This window comes from Amblyomma mixtum, chromosome 9, assembly GCF_055824585.1.
Source record: "Amblyomma mixtum isolate Tamu chromosome 9, ASM5582458v1, whole genome shotgun sequence".
NCBI lineage: Eukaryota > Metazoa > Arthropoda > Arachnida > Ixodida > Ixodidae > Amblyomma > Amblyomma mixtum.
The window spans coordinates 113925583-113942129 of NC_143020.1; the positions used below are offsets into that span (position 1 = coordinate 113925583).

The 16547-nt window shown below is 46.4% G+C and overlaps 2 protein-coding genes and 1 long non-coding RNA gene across 3 annotated transcripts in view; 2 read left to right on the forward strand and 1 right to left on the reverse strand.

The window, feature by feature from the left end:
• Nucleotides 1-1739, forward strand: part of LOC149330813 (uncharacterized) — a 5610-nt gene extending 3871 nt beyond the window's left edge. Inside the window, exon 3 of the long non-coding RNA XR_016285725.1 lies at nt 45-1739. This is a non-coding gene — a long non-coding RNA (uncharacterized LOC149330813). The remainder of the gene's footprint in view (nt 1-44) is intronic.
• LOC149330812 (uncharacterized) overlaps nt 1-6362 on the reverse strand; it is a 22102-nt gene extending 15740 nt beyond the window's left edge. The window contains exons 1-3 of the mRNA XM_089561484.1: nt 6021-6362; nt 3673-3799; nt 127-1169 (exon numbers count right to left, since the gene is read on the reverse strand). Of these exons, the coding sequence (XP_089417610.1) occupies nt 127-1169; nt 3673-3799; nt 6021 (1171 nt within the window). The 5' untranslated portion in view covers nt 6022-6362. The remainder of the gene's footprint in view (nt 1-126; nt 1170-3672; nt 3800-6020) is intronic.
• Nucleotides 6338-13830, forward strand: LOC149330814 (uncharacterized). Its single transcript, XM_089561485.1, has 2 exons — nt 6338-7090; nt 11906-13830. Exons 1-2 carry the CDS (start codon nt 6794-6796, stop codon nt 13631-13633), a joined length of 2025 nt encoding a protein of 674 aa, XP_089417611.1. The 5' UTR covers nt 6338-6793; the 3' UTR covers nt 13634-13830.
• Nucleotides 13831-16547: the final 2717 nt, after the last annotated feature.

Here is a 16547-nt window from a genome sequence, read left to right on the forward strand (position 1 = left end):
ACTTCTTGCCTTCTTTACCCAGTTTTTCTTCTTTTTTTTTTTAGAATGAACCAACTGCACTGACAGTGTGCCTTGTTAACAAAGAGATGGAACACAAAACGAAGAAAAGGACTTGCGAAAACTCACTGGCTCGCGGCGGCAAGACCCTCATTTGCAAGATGATTTTCTGTGCCCCCGGAGATCCACTTTCCAGCGAACCAGGCATAGTGGCTGATTGGAGCAATGCACCACTGTCATCTTTGACCAACAGAGTGACCATAGACTGGTGAGGAAGTGGCTGCGAGGTGTCTTCTTCCAGGACTGACAGATCGCCCGTGCCACTTCCCGAGACACCGCTCGCGGAGTCATTGACCTGGACAATGCGCCTCTGCGCAGCCACGGGCTGTCCGCTCTTCTGAGTCACAATGATGCACCGCTCCGACGAATCAAGTGGCGCCACCTTCCTCTTCTTGCTCAGCACGTGCGGCGCTTCAGCGGGCCTTTTTTCAGCCCTCCGAACGGCGGTTGTTTCCAAGGCACAAGGAGCACGTTCCGCGCTAATCACATTGGGGAGCACAATTCTGCTGGCGCTTGCATCCGCGGCGGCATAGCAGTGGTCCTCATTGGAGCCAGACGCACCCGACTCACTGTTCCTTTCGTCAGCTTCCGCGAGAAACAGCTCGTCATCTGCACTGGTTAAAACAGTCTCACGGGCGACATCGAGGCACTCGTGCATGATAACAGGCGGAGACGGCGAGTTCTCCAGGACGCTCGGCGTAGGTGGAATGACCTCGCTACTAGCTACCACCACTGCTTTCACTTTGCCGGAGCTCACAACAGGGCAAACTCTGGCACGTTCACTTTGCGACGAACTGTCGGGAATGGCGACACTTTGTGCAATGTTGTCAGTCATTGTGAACGCGTCATTTGTGGACACGGTCTCGTTGACAGGTGCAGCGAAATGGTCACCAGGGTGCTCTTCGCTCTCACTGACAGATGCAACACAACGGTCACTGAGGCACACTTCAGTGTTGCCAGCAGGTGCAGCAGAACGGTCACCGAGGCATTCTTCAGTGTTGCCGACCGGGGCAGCACAACGGTCATCTAGCCGCTCCTCGTGCTGTAGCAATTTGCACACTTCGTCTAGCTTTGCGACAGCGTCCTCCCGGGCAGAGCCACCAGCTTTGCACCTAGCCAGCAGAGGGACAAAGCAGGGCACTGTTAATTCGTACACTACAATTTATTATTTATTTATTTATCTATTCACAATGCTGCTACCTCCATAAACAATGTTGATGGCACACAGTGTTTAACATTCCAAAGTTGGACTCTTTGTGCGGCCTCAAAATGGTCCAACAATGGCACAAATGAACCTGTCATGCAAATCCCAGCTGCCTTTATGATAGAACACACCTTATGGACCCATGTCCTGCCTGCCTTATACCTGGCCTAACCTTAGAAAAATACAAACACCAATTTTTTGGTTGCCTGTTCTTTCTTCGTTTGCAGTGGGTACTTGTAGCAGCCACGATGGTACTGGCTAGGATTACATTATCTGACATGTTACGACTGCCATATTAATATGCCTGCAATGTTGTCTGGATAGCAATGGCCGGCTATAGACCCTGCACAACATAGACCTTGCATTAGGCTACAGGCTATAGACCCTGCACAACATAGACCCTGCATTAGGCTACAGGCTATAGACCCTGCACAACACAGACCCTGCATTAGGCTACAGGCTATAGACCCTGCACAACACAGACCCTGCATTAGGCTACAGGCTATAGACCCTGCACAACATAGACCCTGCATTAGGCTACAGGCTATAGACCCTGCACAACACAGACCCTGCATTAGGCTACAGGCTATAGACCCTGCACAACATAGACCCTGCATTAGGCTACAGGCTATAGACCCTGCACAACATAGACCCTGCATTAGGCTACAGGTTATAGACCCTGCACAGCAAAAACCCCTTCACCATGGTGCTGTGGCCCGCCCTAGGGTCAAAAGTTGGGTGCAGTGCGGCATGCTACATGGCACAGCTGGGTTTATCATCGTTCACAATCCAAATGCGGGGAGGGTGTATTGCTTTTGCGTAGCAATGTCTTGGCAGAGCTGCATTTAATCCCTTTATCACTCAGCTACACACGGCAGACGCAAGCAGGAAAGGCACACGGCATTACTTTGACAATAGATGCCTCCAAAACAGGTTTGGCCACCATGGTGAAGGGGTTTTCATAGTGTGGAAAAGCTGAGTTCCAGAGTGTTACAAAGGGTCCATCGGGAGACGTTATGATGATGGTTGACCAAATGTTTAGGGGAATCCCCCAAGGTGGAGTAGATTTGTAATAGGGGAGTAACTACTCATTGACGTCCACCCGAGTGCAGCCTTACGGCTACAAAGGAAAGCTATACAGCTTTCTCAGAAACTTCGTAGTTAAAGAAAAATTCGTCCTGGTCCGGGGTTCGAACCCAGGACCACCGCCTCACCAGAGCAGTCGCTCTACCAAATGGTCGCTCTAAACATTTGGTCAACACTGTTCCCACTTCGAGTTATTGATCAATTCGCTCTCGCCCTACCATAAGCTTGCCGTCCGGGCTAGCTCAATTGGTAGAGCGACTGCTCCGGTGAAGCCGTGGTCCCAGGTTCGAACCCCGTACCAGGACGAATTTTTCTTTCACTACGGAGTTTCTGAGAAAGCTGTATAGCTTTCCTTTGTAGCCGTATGGCTGCGCTCGGGTGGACGTCAATGAGTAATTACTCTCTTATTACGATGATGGTTGCGAACACGATTAGCAAGAATACAGAGACACTGTGCATGGGAGTGCAGGGCTTTAGAAAAAAGGGGACCACTACCATCTCGGCACACAAGGACCCTAGGAAGAATAGCTACATTTCTTGACAAACTTTCAGCGCCTCTGGATTAAACAGGCTTTGAGAGCTGCCAAACAAACTGAGGCTGCCGTCTCAAACGTTCCAGCTACCAGTTTTTTCAGCTCATAAATGGACACCACAACACTTAAGCATAGAGCATTCTCACTTTTTTCGCACATTACACTACACAACACAACACCTTCTGACTACAGCATCATCAATTTCTAGAAAGAACTCCTTCAAGTGTTTATTTTTTTTTTCCGGAAGTATTGTTGAAAGGAATGATTTTGTTAATAACATTGTAACACAAGGTTCACTGCCCTTATACGAGTAAAATCTGTCCTTATGCAACAAGTATGGTTTGGTTTATGTGGCTTAACGTCCCGAAGCGACTCAGGCTATGAGGGATGCCGTAGTGAAGGGCTCCGGAAATTCTGATCACCTGGGGTTCTTTAACGTGCACTGACATCGCACAGTACACGGGCCTCTAGAATTTCGCCTCCATCGAAATTTGGCCACCACGGCCGGGATCGAGCCCGCGTCTTTTGGGTCAGCAGCTGAGCACCATAACCACTGAGCCACCGCGGCAGGCGTTATGCAACAAGTGATATTGATGGTGTTCACATGCCTGCCTTCCTTAAGCTGTGTCACAAGTTGAGCCATGTGTAACTTTGTAGTAGTGGGTGACCTCAGTTAGGTTCGGTTATGTACCCCACCTTTTACATGTTCTATTTTCAACCGATTGCATTCACCCTGATAGCGTCTCAGAAACACGGGGGTAGTATAAGAAATTAAATAAAACAAACACCCACCTCGATTTTGCGAGCTGGGCGCGTATTTCATGCAGCTGTCTCTGCAGCTGCGAGAGCTCAAGGTCGGATGAATTTTCCATTGCTGGCACTTCTTGGTCGTGCTTTGAAGCTTGCTGTTCCAGCATCACTGCGAAAATGAATTTTGACATCTACATTGAAATGAAAACCGCTCGCTACAAGTAGTCACCTGAATCAAAAGTTCTCAGAGTACTGTGGAGCCCGTTAGGTTCCATGGAATGTTTTTTTGGATCTTAGAGCACTTAATTCCATGTATGCTTCAAACCCCACCTTTCATCAACCCTTCTTATTTCGGGACTGGACATACCATAACTGATTAAAGGAGTATAGACACCTAATTTTGGTGGCATGTTTTCTTCTCTATAATGATGCGGAAGACACTACTATGCATGAATCACCATGTGGCATTCGCCTACAGCCGCCAAATTATTTATAATCGAATTTTTCTGCCAAGCTGTTTCGGTATCAATAGTGGAACGATGGCTGTGACGTCAAAGAGAGGTTATAGGTCGCAAGTGGCTTGGAAAAACTGCGATATAATCACTGCTTCATCGTTATAATTCGCTACAGTGCTGAAACCAGCCTTCCACAGGAGCTGGAATGACAACTTATGTAGAAACAGCGATTATATTGCAGCCTTTTCATGCCTCACGTGGCCTACAAGCCTCGTGTTGACGTCACTCATCGTTTGGCTGTTGAAAGCGAAACCGAAACACCACGAGAAAGAAATTCAATTATAAGTTATTTAGCCATCGTAGGAGGATACCACGTGGTAATCCACATAAAATAATGCCTTACGCATGATTCCAAACCAAAGAACACGCACCCACAAGTCAGATGTCTATACTCCTTTAATGCTGACTGCTGCATTGTACAGTTATTTAACTAAATAGTAATTGTCAATGATTTTGACCACTGTTCCAGGTTCTGTGTGTCTTCGCGCTGTTTTCTGCATGCATGATAGGCAGCAAGGGGTGACAGCCAGATCAAACAAGGCTGCTCAACACCTTTTGAATGTCACAGAGGTTCCTTGAGGCTAAAAGACTGACAACCCTTAGCGCGGACGTTTTGACAGCCTACATTTGGCAACCAGCATGAAAAAAGGGACACTGAAGACGACATTTCTCGCTTCATGGTGAAAAAATATGCTGAAAAAAGAGTGCAGTTTCACTCCACCTATCAGAAACAGTTTTTCTCATAAAAGCTTAAAAAGAAAGGCAAGTAAAGTGAATTAATGATGGAGTTCAAGAGTAATGGTATGCATATAAAAGAGAGGATAGGGAAGGCAGGGAGGTCAACCAGACGAGTGTTCGAGTAGGCCACCCTGCATTGTGAAACAGTTTGTAAAGGGAAAAGGTGAGGAGCCCAATAACAATCGGCAAGAACAGCCTTCGTTCTTTCTGCAACTAAACGTGTGCTAGAGCGCACAGTTCAGTACGGAGAAGTTCACCGAATATGTCACATTACCCGAATATGTTTCACATTAGAAGAACTGCCGTCATCTGAATTTCCATTAAAAACGAAAAGACCTTTAGTAGTGACGGTACCAAAGCAGCCACCCCAAAAATTTGCCAGCACTTATAAAACTGCAGAGTTCTTCCTTGAGCCTTCATTAGGCACCCTTGTTGTAGGCACCCCTATATTTTGTTCATTTATATATACATTTTCACCTATAAGAGCAGCAATGCAACAGTGGCATCATGTCTCCCGGAAATTTGACTCGCCACCACGCAGTGAAGATCCGGGCGCTGTCCCTGACCTTTAGCAATTAAACTAGACAGGCATTACAACAGCTGCCTGAAGTGTGCGCAGTAATCAAGAATAAAGAGAGACGCCTACCGCGTTACATTACAAAGTGCGGGATTTACAAACTTTCTGTGTATATAACTGTAGACTCTGCTGAAAACCTTTTTCTGTCATTACGTTCCACTGCATCGAGAAGTGGTCTTTGAATCTGGTACACGACTTGCTATGGCCTTCCTACACTGAGTCGGCGCGCACATAATGTGTCCACGCTGTTTACGAGAAAAGGCACGAAAGAAACCCCACTCTTCCGCACCAATCCCTGGCCAATTATTCCCTCAGAACGTGCCATTTGCAGCGAGAAAATAGTTGTTTCGAGCTGAACTTCACCCTCCAAGCAGCATTATACTGTCACTAGTTCCCAGCGAACTGCACACAAACGCATGATTTTTTTTTTTTTTTTTTTCGTATACATCAACAACGGTGATTTCTGGCGCATCTGAGCACCGGGAATTGGAGTGCCAATTCTGCGTTGGCAGAAATTTATGCGCAAATATTTACGCGGTGAAAAGATGATGTCAACTCACTGGACTGCGGCTGACCCAAGTGAAAACTCTGAGCGAAGTTGGCAGACTCGCCAGTCGCACTAACCACGCATCAACACAGCATTTCACACAAACTTCCAGGCTTCGCGCCGGGAGATGCGACGGGGTGCGGGAAAGTTTCGTTCCTTTCGTCGGACATTGCTACTACAGGTGTGTCATGAAAGTTGCTTCTTTCGCTGTAGAACTTCGCATCTAGACACTACTGTCTGCTACTGTTAAATAGGCACGGAGAAGAGAAATCGTTAATTCAGTTGTAGGCCGCTCGCACATAACCCGCCAACGTCTACGGTGGGATCTGCTGCGTGCCCTGGCCTGGCTTTGGCGCGGCTAGATGCGGCTTTGGTCTATTTTTTCCGGTTTGCTTTACACCACACGTTTTTCGCGACTTTTTCTATTGAGATACAAAAAAAATCACTATACGCGCTCTAAAAAACATGTACAGCTTTGAGTTCATTTTATTGAGCAAAATGTGAGGACATTTTTTTATTTTTTTCGTGCTACGAAGCAATGAAGGAATACGAAGCGGCGGATATAGAGCGAAAGGTGGTTTTCCCCATTTTCCCGCTCAATTTCGGAACGTTGTTTGGCGCCAACTGTGAGACGTTGTCGTTCCTGCATTTTCTGGTTGGATTATTCACACTTTAGGCGCTTTACCGTTGAGGTACCAACGGCAACAGCGTAGACACTTTCGCGCCAACAGCAGATTGTGACTGACCTTGGTGCAGCCATCTCATTGGGCCAACTCTACCTATGCGATGTCCTGCGGCACAGAACAGCGTTCGCACGCGCTGGTGGGATTCTCCGAGGAATTGGATCGCAGGCCGCTGCGTTTCATCGAGCCAATTCCTCCGGCTTGGGTGTGCAGCCTGTGTGGAGTCGTGGCCAGGACGAGCGGAATCCTGCCGTGCGGACACTGTCTGTGCAAAACCTGCTACCAACTGTGCGCGAGTGAAGACGTTGGGCCCGCCTGTCCTCTAGACTCTGACGTCTGGCCCCCGGACAATGCAGTCTCCTGGAAAGATGTTCCTGTCCAGAGCCTCTTTGAAAGACAGGTGAGCAGTGAAAACGTGCACAGAAAAGGGGCCCCCCTGGTACGCTACCAGGGGCTACCGTGAAGTACGCGTCCTCTTATTGGGAGACGCTTATGCGTGCATGACATGTTAGTTTGCATAGTGTTTCTGCCCTTGCCTTCGACGTACGTCGCAGCAGCAGCAAGAGTAGTGTAAGCACCAATTAGCACAGCGAGAACCTGCGAGTTTTTATAATTCGCGTATGGCCACCCGCTCCAGCCTGCACGGTGGATGTTGTGCGTGGTTCACCGCCGTGGCGAACGTGGCGTCACGTGCAAATAAGCTATAGTTTCGTAATGAAATCCATAAAAGAAAAAAGGCGACCATTAGAAAGGCCAAAAGAACAGTCGAAAACCGTTGCCAGCAGAATATATTTCAAACTTGTTTGCATTCAGTTCAGAATGTTCAGGTTGCATTTGTGACTGACCTCTGGTTTTTCATTTATTTTTGATAAGGAGCACTTGCAGTACTGCCAAGAAAAACAGGTTAGTAGTGTAAATGTTTTCATCCATAGTCCTCTGTGAATTGCACAACACTTTGCAGAAATATACTAATATGTGCAGATGTTGTTTTAGCTGTCAGAAAAAAAATAAACAATAATTTTAGCAAACTTTCATTTAATCTACTGTATACTTGGCAACAACTTTTTTTTTTGGCAATGAAGAGAAAGCTGCAATGGTGGAGCATCTGTAACTGTCTCACTCCACCAATAGCTCGGCCGTGAAATGGCCACCTGACACATTGCTCACGGCACGGTTGCTTTGCTTCGTCGCTGGTGTAACTGGTACCATCTAAGGAAGTTTTCTGTAACTGGACATGCCAAATTCTTTGTAATCAGAGAAACTGTTTTTGGCATTACTCACTGATGTTTAAAATGCACAAAATATGCCTTAAAAAAAGCTATTATGACTACAACCGGGATTATATTCTGCTTCATAAAGTGTTTTGGCTCGGTAGCTTCGGCAGTGTTGCCAAGAAGAGTTTGGGCTTGGCTGGCTACCATACCAAGGGCACTGAAACTCCCTTGGACGTTTAGGATGTCCATGGGACGTCCAAGAGAGTTCCAGTGCCCATTGGGATGCAGTAGCAAAAAAGGGGACAGAGGTATAGAAAAAATTGGAGGGGACACTTAAGCTCCGCCTTAAGGGTATGACGCGATGGCGTTAAAGGGGCACTGCGATGATTTCCTCAGTACCGGTTAATATCATTGTGGATTCATCATGCGTTGCAGAGAGCAGGGCAAAAAGAATTATTGAAATCTGAGCATGCAGACAAAAGTCATTCCACTCTGAAAATTCAGAATGAAAAGCTCAAACGAAAGTGCATTTCAGTCGCCCATTTCACGCACCCAGTACCGAGTTTGGGCGCTACCACTCAGAACCGCGCCTAGCACACACGGAGCGGAAGCGTGCATGCAATTGTTGCTTTGTCGGGGCTTCAGACAGCCGCGCATTTTGACGGCGTGACAACAACAAAGGAAGCTCCCCGATGTTTCTTTTTTAGTCGGACTGGTAGGCTGTCAGCCGTACCCCCCCTCCGCCCTAAACTCTACTCCCGTCTCGTGTCCGGCCTTTCTCTTCACAATTTTGGGCAAGGTGTGTAGACAGGCTTTATTTTTTTCGCTGCGGTCTTGGTGTGGTTTGAGCCAACGTTTCTTGAACAGCGCTGGCCGCCAGGAAGGTTTGAAGCGGAATGGAAAGTGTTGCCCCTAGGTTTATTCTTGTTAGTTTTCGTTCGCTTTCCCTGCTTATTTCCAGATTTTGTGGCATGTGAAAAGCTTTCAGGACTCAGAGACATAATATTTTGGATCCATTTTGCAAGTATAAAGGAACAATATGCAAACTGGACGCCCAACCAATGAGAAAGGCAGTGCCCAAACTGGATGCCACCTCATTTCCGTTGCCGCAAATGGCCGCTGCGTTGTGACACTATCGGCTCGAAACAAGCATTTCTGGCGAAGATTAAAATATCAGATATTACAATTTCGGCGATCCCATTGCGCTTTCAGGGCTCACAATGTCCCTTACTCTGCATACAAAGAATAAAGACCTCATGCTTTATCTATGTCGCAGGGCACCTTTAATGGGTTGATGCCCACATATGCGGAATTGGTCATTCTCTACTTCACATTCATAGGTCCCTGGGAGTTCTCATACCACTCCTGGCGCAGCGGTGCTATGGTTAAGTGACTTGCTGCTGCCCTGCGAAGGCAGGTGCTTCCAGCGGTGAGCCTTGTTAGTCCCAGGTTGCTCTTCCCAAGCAACCCCTTGCGACCAACCATTGTTTTAACTGCCATCTGCCATGATGGGCAGTTTGCTCACAAACGGGCAGGCAGGTTCTGATGGGACCACAAGGTCATGTGACCTAGGTGGCCCACCTGCCTCCTAAGTTGCTCCTATGGAGATTTTTTGTCGATTTCTCGCTCACGGTCAACGACGCCAATGCCGACAACAGATGCCAATGACGACACCGGCTTTTCTACGACACGGGCTGCTTAACGCTTTCGCGTTAAAAGGTTAGAGAAAAGACATACGAGCGCAAATAAAGTGCCTTTGCAGAATGATGCTCTTGATGTCTATAAATGGTACCCCAGGGCCCGCTGGCTTCAGGTAAGGCAGCAGCAGCTGAGCAGAACTGGAAGATAGAGTTGAACACTGGGAATAGAGCTTTATGTGTTAAACAATGCAATGTCGAACATGTCTGATGTTATTAATTCCTGTCACAAGCGGTGCTTCCTTTTGGGCGAAAGGGGGGGGGGGGGGAACGAAGTCAAGAACTTAAGAGTTAAGTTCCAGATGATAATGAGGTTGTTTTCATGTTTTTCTTTGTATTTTTCCAACCTTGACCTTAGCACAGCAAGAAAGGATCATTGATACAAATAAGAGGGGACATTGACACCTATCTATGCAACTTGTGTTCAATGAGGTGTTAAGTTTGTTTGGCGCTGTGTTGCCTCCTCCTCTTATCTGTGTTCTGTGATATTTCCATTCATGTGTAAAGTACTAGCTATGATTCCTTACTGGTCTTTGCTACACCAGTATTAATGCCACCATTAATGCAGTTTAAGTCAGTCTCTTCTTTGTCGACCATAAGCAAGAGGGCTAGTATAAGATAAGATGGTTAAACTTTGTTTTAGGTGCTGTGTGTGAACATGGGGTGGAAACTTTATTTTTGACGTGTACGAAAGTAAGTGGTTGAAGTGTTTTTGGGTGTTAACGCGGTGTCTTTTCGCCTAAGATCTTTTATCAGATATGTTTGTTTTGCTTCTTATTAGGGCCGCTGCGTGTCAGAATTTTACTGTCCCAGGTAGCACCGAAACATTGCGATAATGTTACATTTTTGTTACGCTCAAATGTTTTTTCAATGTCCTTAATGTCCTTTTTTTCTAATGTTTTTGTAATGTTACATATAAATGTTCGAATAACCTTCCCCAAACATTCATGAAACATGTAAACAACATAAATGGAACTTTCTCGAAAATGGTGAAGCAGCGCCGCACAAGCATGCAGACCTGCCAGTGGTGACGGCACACAACTTACAACTCTTTGCAAGAACCAACAACAAGAGTGACGCCTTCTCCACTACACTACAGCACAGCAACTCGTATTCACTCACCTCCAAACGGATATCATGCCGCCGAGCTTATATACTCGCTACTGCGGGATGTCCCATGAGTGACAGTGGGGAATGGGTAATAACTAAAGTTTTGTGACAAAATAATGGGGCTCTTCATGTAATCTATGGCGAGTACTATCTAAGAGATGTGGTTACAAGGTACTGTTAGTTGAAAAACATCTTTACTCTAAGAACAGTGAGAAAATGTCTAGAAATCCGTGCTCGAAATATATTTGCAATGTTGTTTTATAGTTGCGACTCTAACATTATAATAAAATTTAGAAGATTATATTAGAACAACGTTTGTTTAGAATGTGAAAATAACATTTCCTATGTAACTTATAACGTTATATGTTAATTTTTAATGTTAATGTAAAGTTAATATGCAACATGTAACATACTCCAACTTACGTAACATTTTTATAACACTATTCCAATGTTCGGTGCTACCTGGGGTGCTGTACGTCTGGAGCTATAAGTGCAGTTAAGGTTTGCCTTTCGTGCGTGCTGTTAATTGAAGCAATGATTTCTGGCAAAGAAATCTGGAAAGAAGTCTGCAAATTGGCAGTGCATCAGTGAATTAAGAATAGTTATTTTAACTGAATTTTCATTCAGAGGGAAACTTCAGCAACATTTTTTCACTATTCCTGACCTTCACTTTAAAACATGTTTATCGAAGCATTTTATTTATAGTTCTCATTTGGGAGTTCTCTGTTGCAAGAAATGCCCCCTTTTTTTCTCTTGTTATTACTTCTGTTTAGTGCTGCATTTTATTGCTCACATTCTTGGTTTCAGCCAAACTGTGTGGGGTACATCGAAAGCAGAGTTGGCAGAGCACTTTTTCTTGAGCGAGCGATTTTGTTTGATTGGCAAAATGCTGTGCAACGAAATATACACCACAAGGAAACATATCTACATACTACTTGCGTCTGCTTTTGTAACCAAACAGAAGTTTGAAGCTTACTTCCTTGAAGTAAAAAAAAAATCACATTGTCTTATTTTGCACCCCCGTTGTAGCTTTCTTTCCATTAATCTTGTTCCATTGCTCCAACCATTCTCTTGTGTGCTTAGCTGAACAGACTGGCAAAAGTTGGAGGCATGCAAAGCTGTCAGTGAGCACTGTATGTCTGCCACAGAGCGCTATTTTGATTGGTATTTGGAATTTTATTTCTGTTGCTTCAGGTGAAGTGTTGGAACGAAGACAATGGCTGTCAAGTGATCACCGCTGTTTCACAGATCTCAAGGCACTATCATCATGTGTGTCAACACCATTCTGCTTGCTGTCCCAAGTGCTCCGCATTTGTTCTCTCCGTCGATATGCGTGCACACCTGATATCACAGTGCGGGACTCATGTGATTTCTCATGCACGCAAGAGCAATACCGAGCATGGCACTGCTCAGCAAACTGTGCAGCCACAACTGCCTGATGGGAAGCCAGACCTTGAGGAAGCGGTCGGGCAAAACTCTGCAGCTACAGCATCGACAAAAGCAGAATTGGAAGAAATGCAGCCTGGCCTGAAAGTAATTTCCCAAAAGGAAAAGTCAGGAGCAGCATATTTCAAGCAAGTGTCTGATGGCCACATGAATGACATGAAAGGCCTGCTTCATCTCCAGAACGTCCAACTGAATGAAATTGTGCACAGTGTGTTCACTGAGAAAGAAGACTTCCTTAATGCATTTGGTCAGGTGAAGGAGGAACTGTTGTGTTTCTACAAGTCTGTACAACTCAGAAAGGAAGATGAGAAGCAAATGTCTTGGTTGCCTACATTTGTAGAAATCATGCACGATAAAATTGACAGCCTGAAAGCCGGGCTTGAAGGGCTGTCCTTCGGCATTAACTCAGCAATTGTCAAACTCAATGGCCTTTTTCAAAGAACCGATTCTTTGAACAAGACTGTGAAAGAACAAGGTATCCAGATGGATCAAATGAAAGCCGCATTCGAGCATTTTTCCATCGACAGAAACTCTTGCACTCAGAACCTCGAACATTGTGATGAAAGTTTTAAGTGTAATGTGTTGCAGGAAGTTGAAGGCAGAATGGGTCAAGTGAGATTTGCGTTGGAGCAACTTTTTATTGAGAACAACCTACAAAGTGGCAAGCTTGCAGAAATTTTCCACAGGATGGATGTCTTGGCTATGATGCTAAGTAAAGATTTTGAAGGCAAGGACAATGATGTAAAATCTATGCTTGAGGTACTGATTGAACAAAGCAACTTGCAAAACGAAGGTCTACGAGAGTTTTCTTGCGAAATTAGCAAGCTGAGTGCATTACTGCAGTTTGGAACGATGATGCGAGGGGAATCGCTGGAAACTCCGAAAAAATGCCCTGCAAGTTTGAACTGCGACACAGCTACGAATGATTGTGACACTGCAGGAGATCAAGAGTATGCACTGACTAGCAGCTCAAGGTTAGTTGCCCGCAACGCAAGTGGAGGTGTGATCACTCTCGAGTGCATCCTAGATGGATATTCTTCGCTGAAAGAAGCGGCAATGAATACAGGCAAGTCTGGCTGGGACATCGGGCAGCAGTGCGTAGGCAGCTACCAGATATCATTCGGAGTTCTCCTGAGAAGAAACGCTGACTCCGTGTCAATGCACATGTGTATCCAAATGCACGAAGGAAGCCTGGACATGTTTCTTGAGTGGCCTGCAAGTATTGAGATGGCCATTGCGCATCCAAAGTCACGTGAGAAGGAGGTGCTGAAATGTCAAAGCCTTAGAGTCTCAGGGTTCAGACCTGTGGATGGGAGCGAGAAATGCTTGTTTTCTCAGAGCTCATTTGTCATCTTGAAAGACCTGGAGGACGCTGGTTGCGTATGGAATGACCAGTTGCTGCTACGTTTCACGCTGGTGGCACCTTGGGCAAGCAGAGAGAGGCAGCGCGGCAAACGAAAACCACGCAAAAGGTAATGCAGTCTGTTTGCAAGGGACGCAGACGCATTTCAAGAAACGTAGCAAACTGTGCTAGTCACCAAGCGTTCCTCCATCAACACAGTGTACTCTCACTGAAGAATATCATGTTCTTGACATAATTCATACCTGCATTACTTCATGCATTACTTAAGTGATTCACTATTGTCCTGCTATGCCAAAGGAAGGAAGGCAAGTTATACCTAGATTGTTTATATATGTACCTGCACCGTTTTATGTCAAGGCCGACACAAAGCAGACACTCAGTATTGTTGATTATTATGTTGTGCCAATAAAGGAAGCAATGGAGCAACACTCGGATTTCTACAGTTGCCAGTGGCTCTTTATTTCAGATTGTGATTGCATTTTCGAGCACCAACCAGTCAAAGGCATTAAAGAGAGAGATGAATTTATTAAAAAAAAAAAGGTTGGCTCGAGGCCTAACGGGGGGTAAGGAAAGTATGATGGGTCTAGGTGTGACTCAGCATGGAAGCCTCACAAGTGAAGCGCGCCATGGAGCTGCAAATTTGGGGTCACTTCACAGCCACCTGCATAGCACTTCACTGGTGGTGGTGACTGCGGGTTGGCGGGTTTATTGCGTTGCAGTCTCTACTTCCATGACACGACTATGTTATCTGTCATGGCGCGTAGCAAACTCTTGCCTTGATGAAAACCTGACCTCCCCGGGACAGCCTTCTAAGTAAAAGGTCTGCAGCACGGAGGGTCAAAGACAGGAGGTCTTCTTGGTGACATTGCTTCAGGTAGGTACTTATAAAGTAACTCTAGCGTCTGGCGTCATCGCTCCTCTTCAGGGCTGTGCTGTAGAACCTGTGGGCTGGGAATGTTGATAAGTTGTGCCTTGCTCGTGGGTCCGCTTATTACCTGGGTTAGCAGTATGACTTGTCACACACTTTATGGTCGTCCGAATGCCGGTCTTTCGCAGCGTGTGTCAGCATGCCTCTTTGATGCGAGAGTCTGCGGTGCCGCACCTGGTTGGGCCCTATATAGTCTCCAAGTACTGCTACACTATCGGTGCATATGTTAGTATTTTACATGTATTGGTGTGTGGCTGCAGACTTGAAAGTAATTAAATTGCTGTAATTTATAATTACTTTTCCAGTAATTTATAATGGAATGAATTACACTGCATTAGTAATTATGCGGAAGAAATAATAATTACTGCCAAAATTGCTTTCATTAAAATCCACTGCAAGTCTTTGTGTCGGCAGAGCTTTGATCTCTCGTGTGTTTGGTGGGGCGCCTCGAAAGCAGGAATGATGCACGGCAAGAGCAACATAGGGCTGTGCCCCCGAGACCACCGGCATCCTCTATTGCAGAGTCGCTGCCCACGGGTATTGGATAGGTAGGCGACAGTTTCTCGGATTCACACGAGTTGCGTGGTCAGGATTACGCCGAGGAAAACAGGAAAGAACTTTATACAGGATATTGAGATCTTGTTAAAAGTGAGACATGATGATCGGAGACCGAGAAAACAGCCTGCCTTCTTTCTCGGGAGTCTAGTCGCACAGTGCTACTGTCCGACGGCCACGGCGTCCGCTTTGAAGCCTGGACCTCGCCCTCTCAGACCGTCAGCACTGTAGTGTAGCTCGCGCCGGAACCCCACATCCAGTCCAGACCCTCAGGGCAGTAGGTTCTTTGGACGACCGCTTTGAAGACGGCCGCCAGCGGCGTCCGCGGGTAACCCACACAACTCGACCAGGAGCGATAGCAGAGCAGAGCAGGGTCATTCTCTCCCTTTTGCGCCACCTTTTCTCCCGAACTCGCAGTCCCCTAGGAGGGGGGGATTGTCTCCGTGGTATCGCCGAGGCCACATCTGCCGCTGGCTCGGCAGGTTTGGCATGCAGTGCGCTCTTTGGAAGAATCGGGGCACTATCACAACGTTGTCTTTTAGGATGCTATGCAGTTTTGCCCGGCACAAGTAGTGAAAGCAAAACAGAGTCTATTTCGCGAGCATCCCCCAAGCAGCAAGATGCTAGGCTGTGTTTGGGGCGACGAAGGGTCAGTGCCACACGTTGCAGTTCAATACTAGTCGAGAGTGCGCCAAAGCTCTCCCAAGTTTAGACCGGTAAAGCTGAAGTGCTAAAGCTAAGGCAAAGTGGTGCTTGGTTATGCCTGGTTATGCTCGTTGCCATGATGTGCGGCCGAGGTCTGGTCTTGGGACCACCAAAGCAATAAACAGCCTGCGTCAGAGACTTCAAATGGTTGACAGTGCTATGGGCAGCAAGGCGCTTGGTTTGCGGCTCGTGTCTTAAGTGCAACGAAAGTGACGAGTGTTCGGCCATTCTTCTGCTTTATTTATTTTGTTGGCGTTGCCTTATCTTTGTAATGACCTGCGCTAAAGGAAAGGAGAGCGGTGGAGAAATAGTTAGCTGGGGCGGAATGTGGTGGCAAGGCCAAGGAATGTGCAATGCGCTCCCTGTTTGCTCCGAGTCACTTCATTCCAGAGAACACCAAATTAGAGCCAGCTGCGTGCTGTCGACATCAATGGCCACCAAAATCTCGAAGCACATGAATTTTCGAGCAGCAAATCACAATAACTGTTGCCACGAACCAGCCCCTGAAAGTCGCATTGTTTTATTGAAAAAAAAAAGTCGCTGCTTGTATATGTGCAGATGATTTACGAATATGCGCTGAAATGCTGCTTATGGGTCCCGACTTAACGGCTTAGGTTACAGTTTTGATGCCATGAAGTTGCCCACCATTTCCTTTCAAGAATGAACAATCATTTCATTTAAACTACGGTCAGATCTTCTCCGACCTATACACGTGGGTCACCACATTGCTGCACTGCACTTTTGCAAAACTCCCACCTTCCTCCCTTCCCTCACGGCACCGTTCAGGCATCCACGGAGATATCAAATCAAATTTATTTTCCAACAAGTGGATGGTCGCC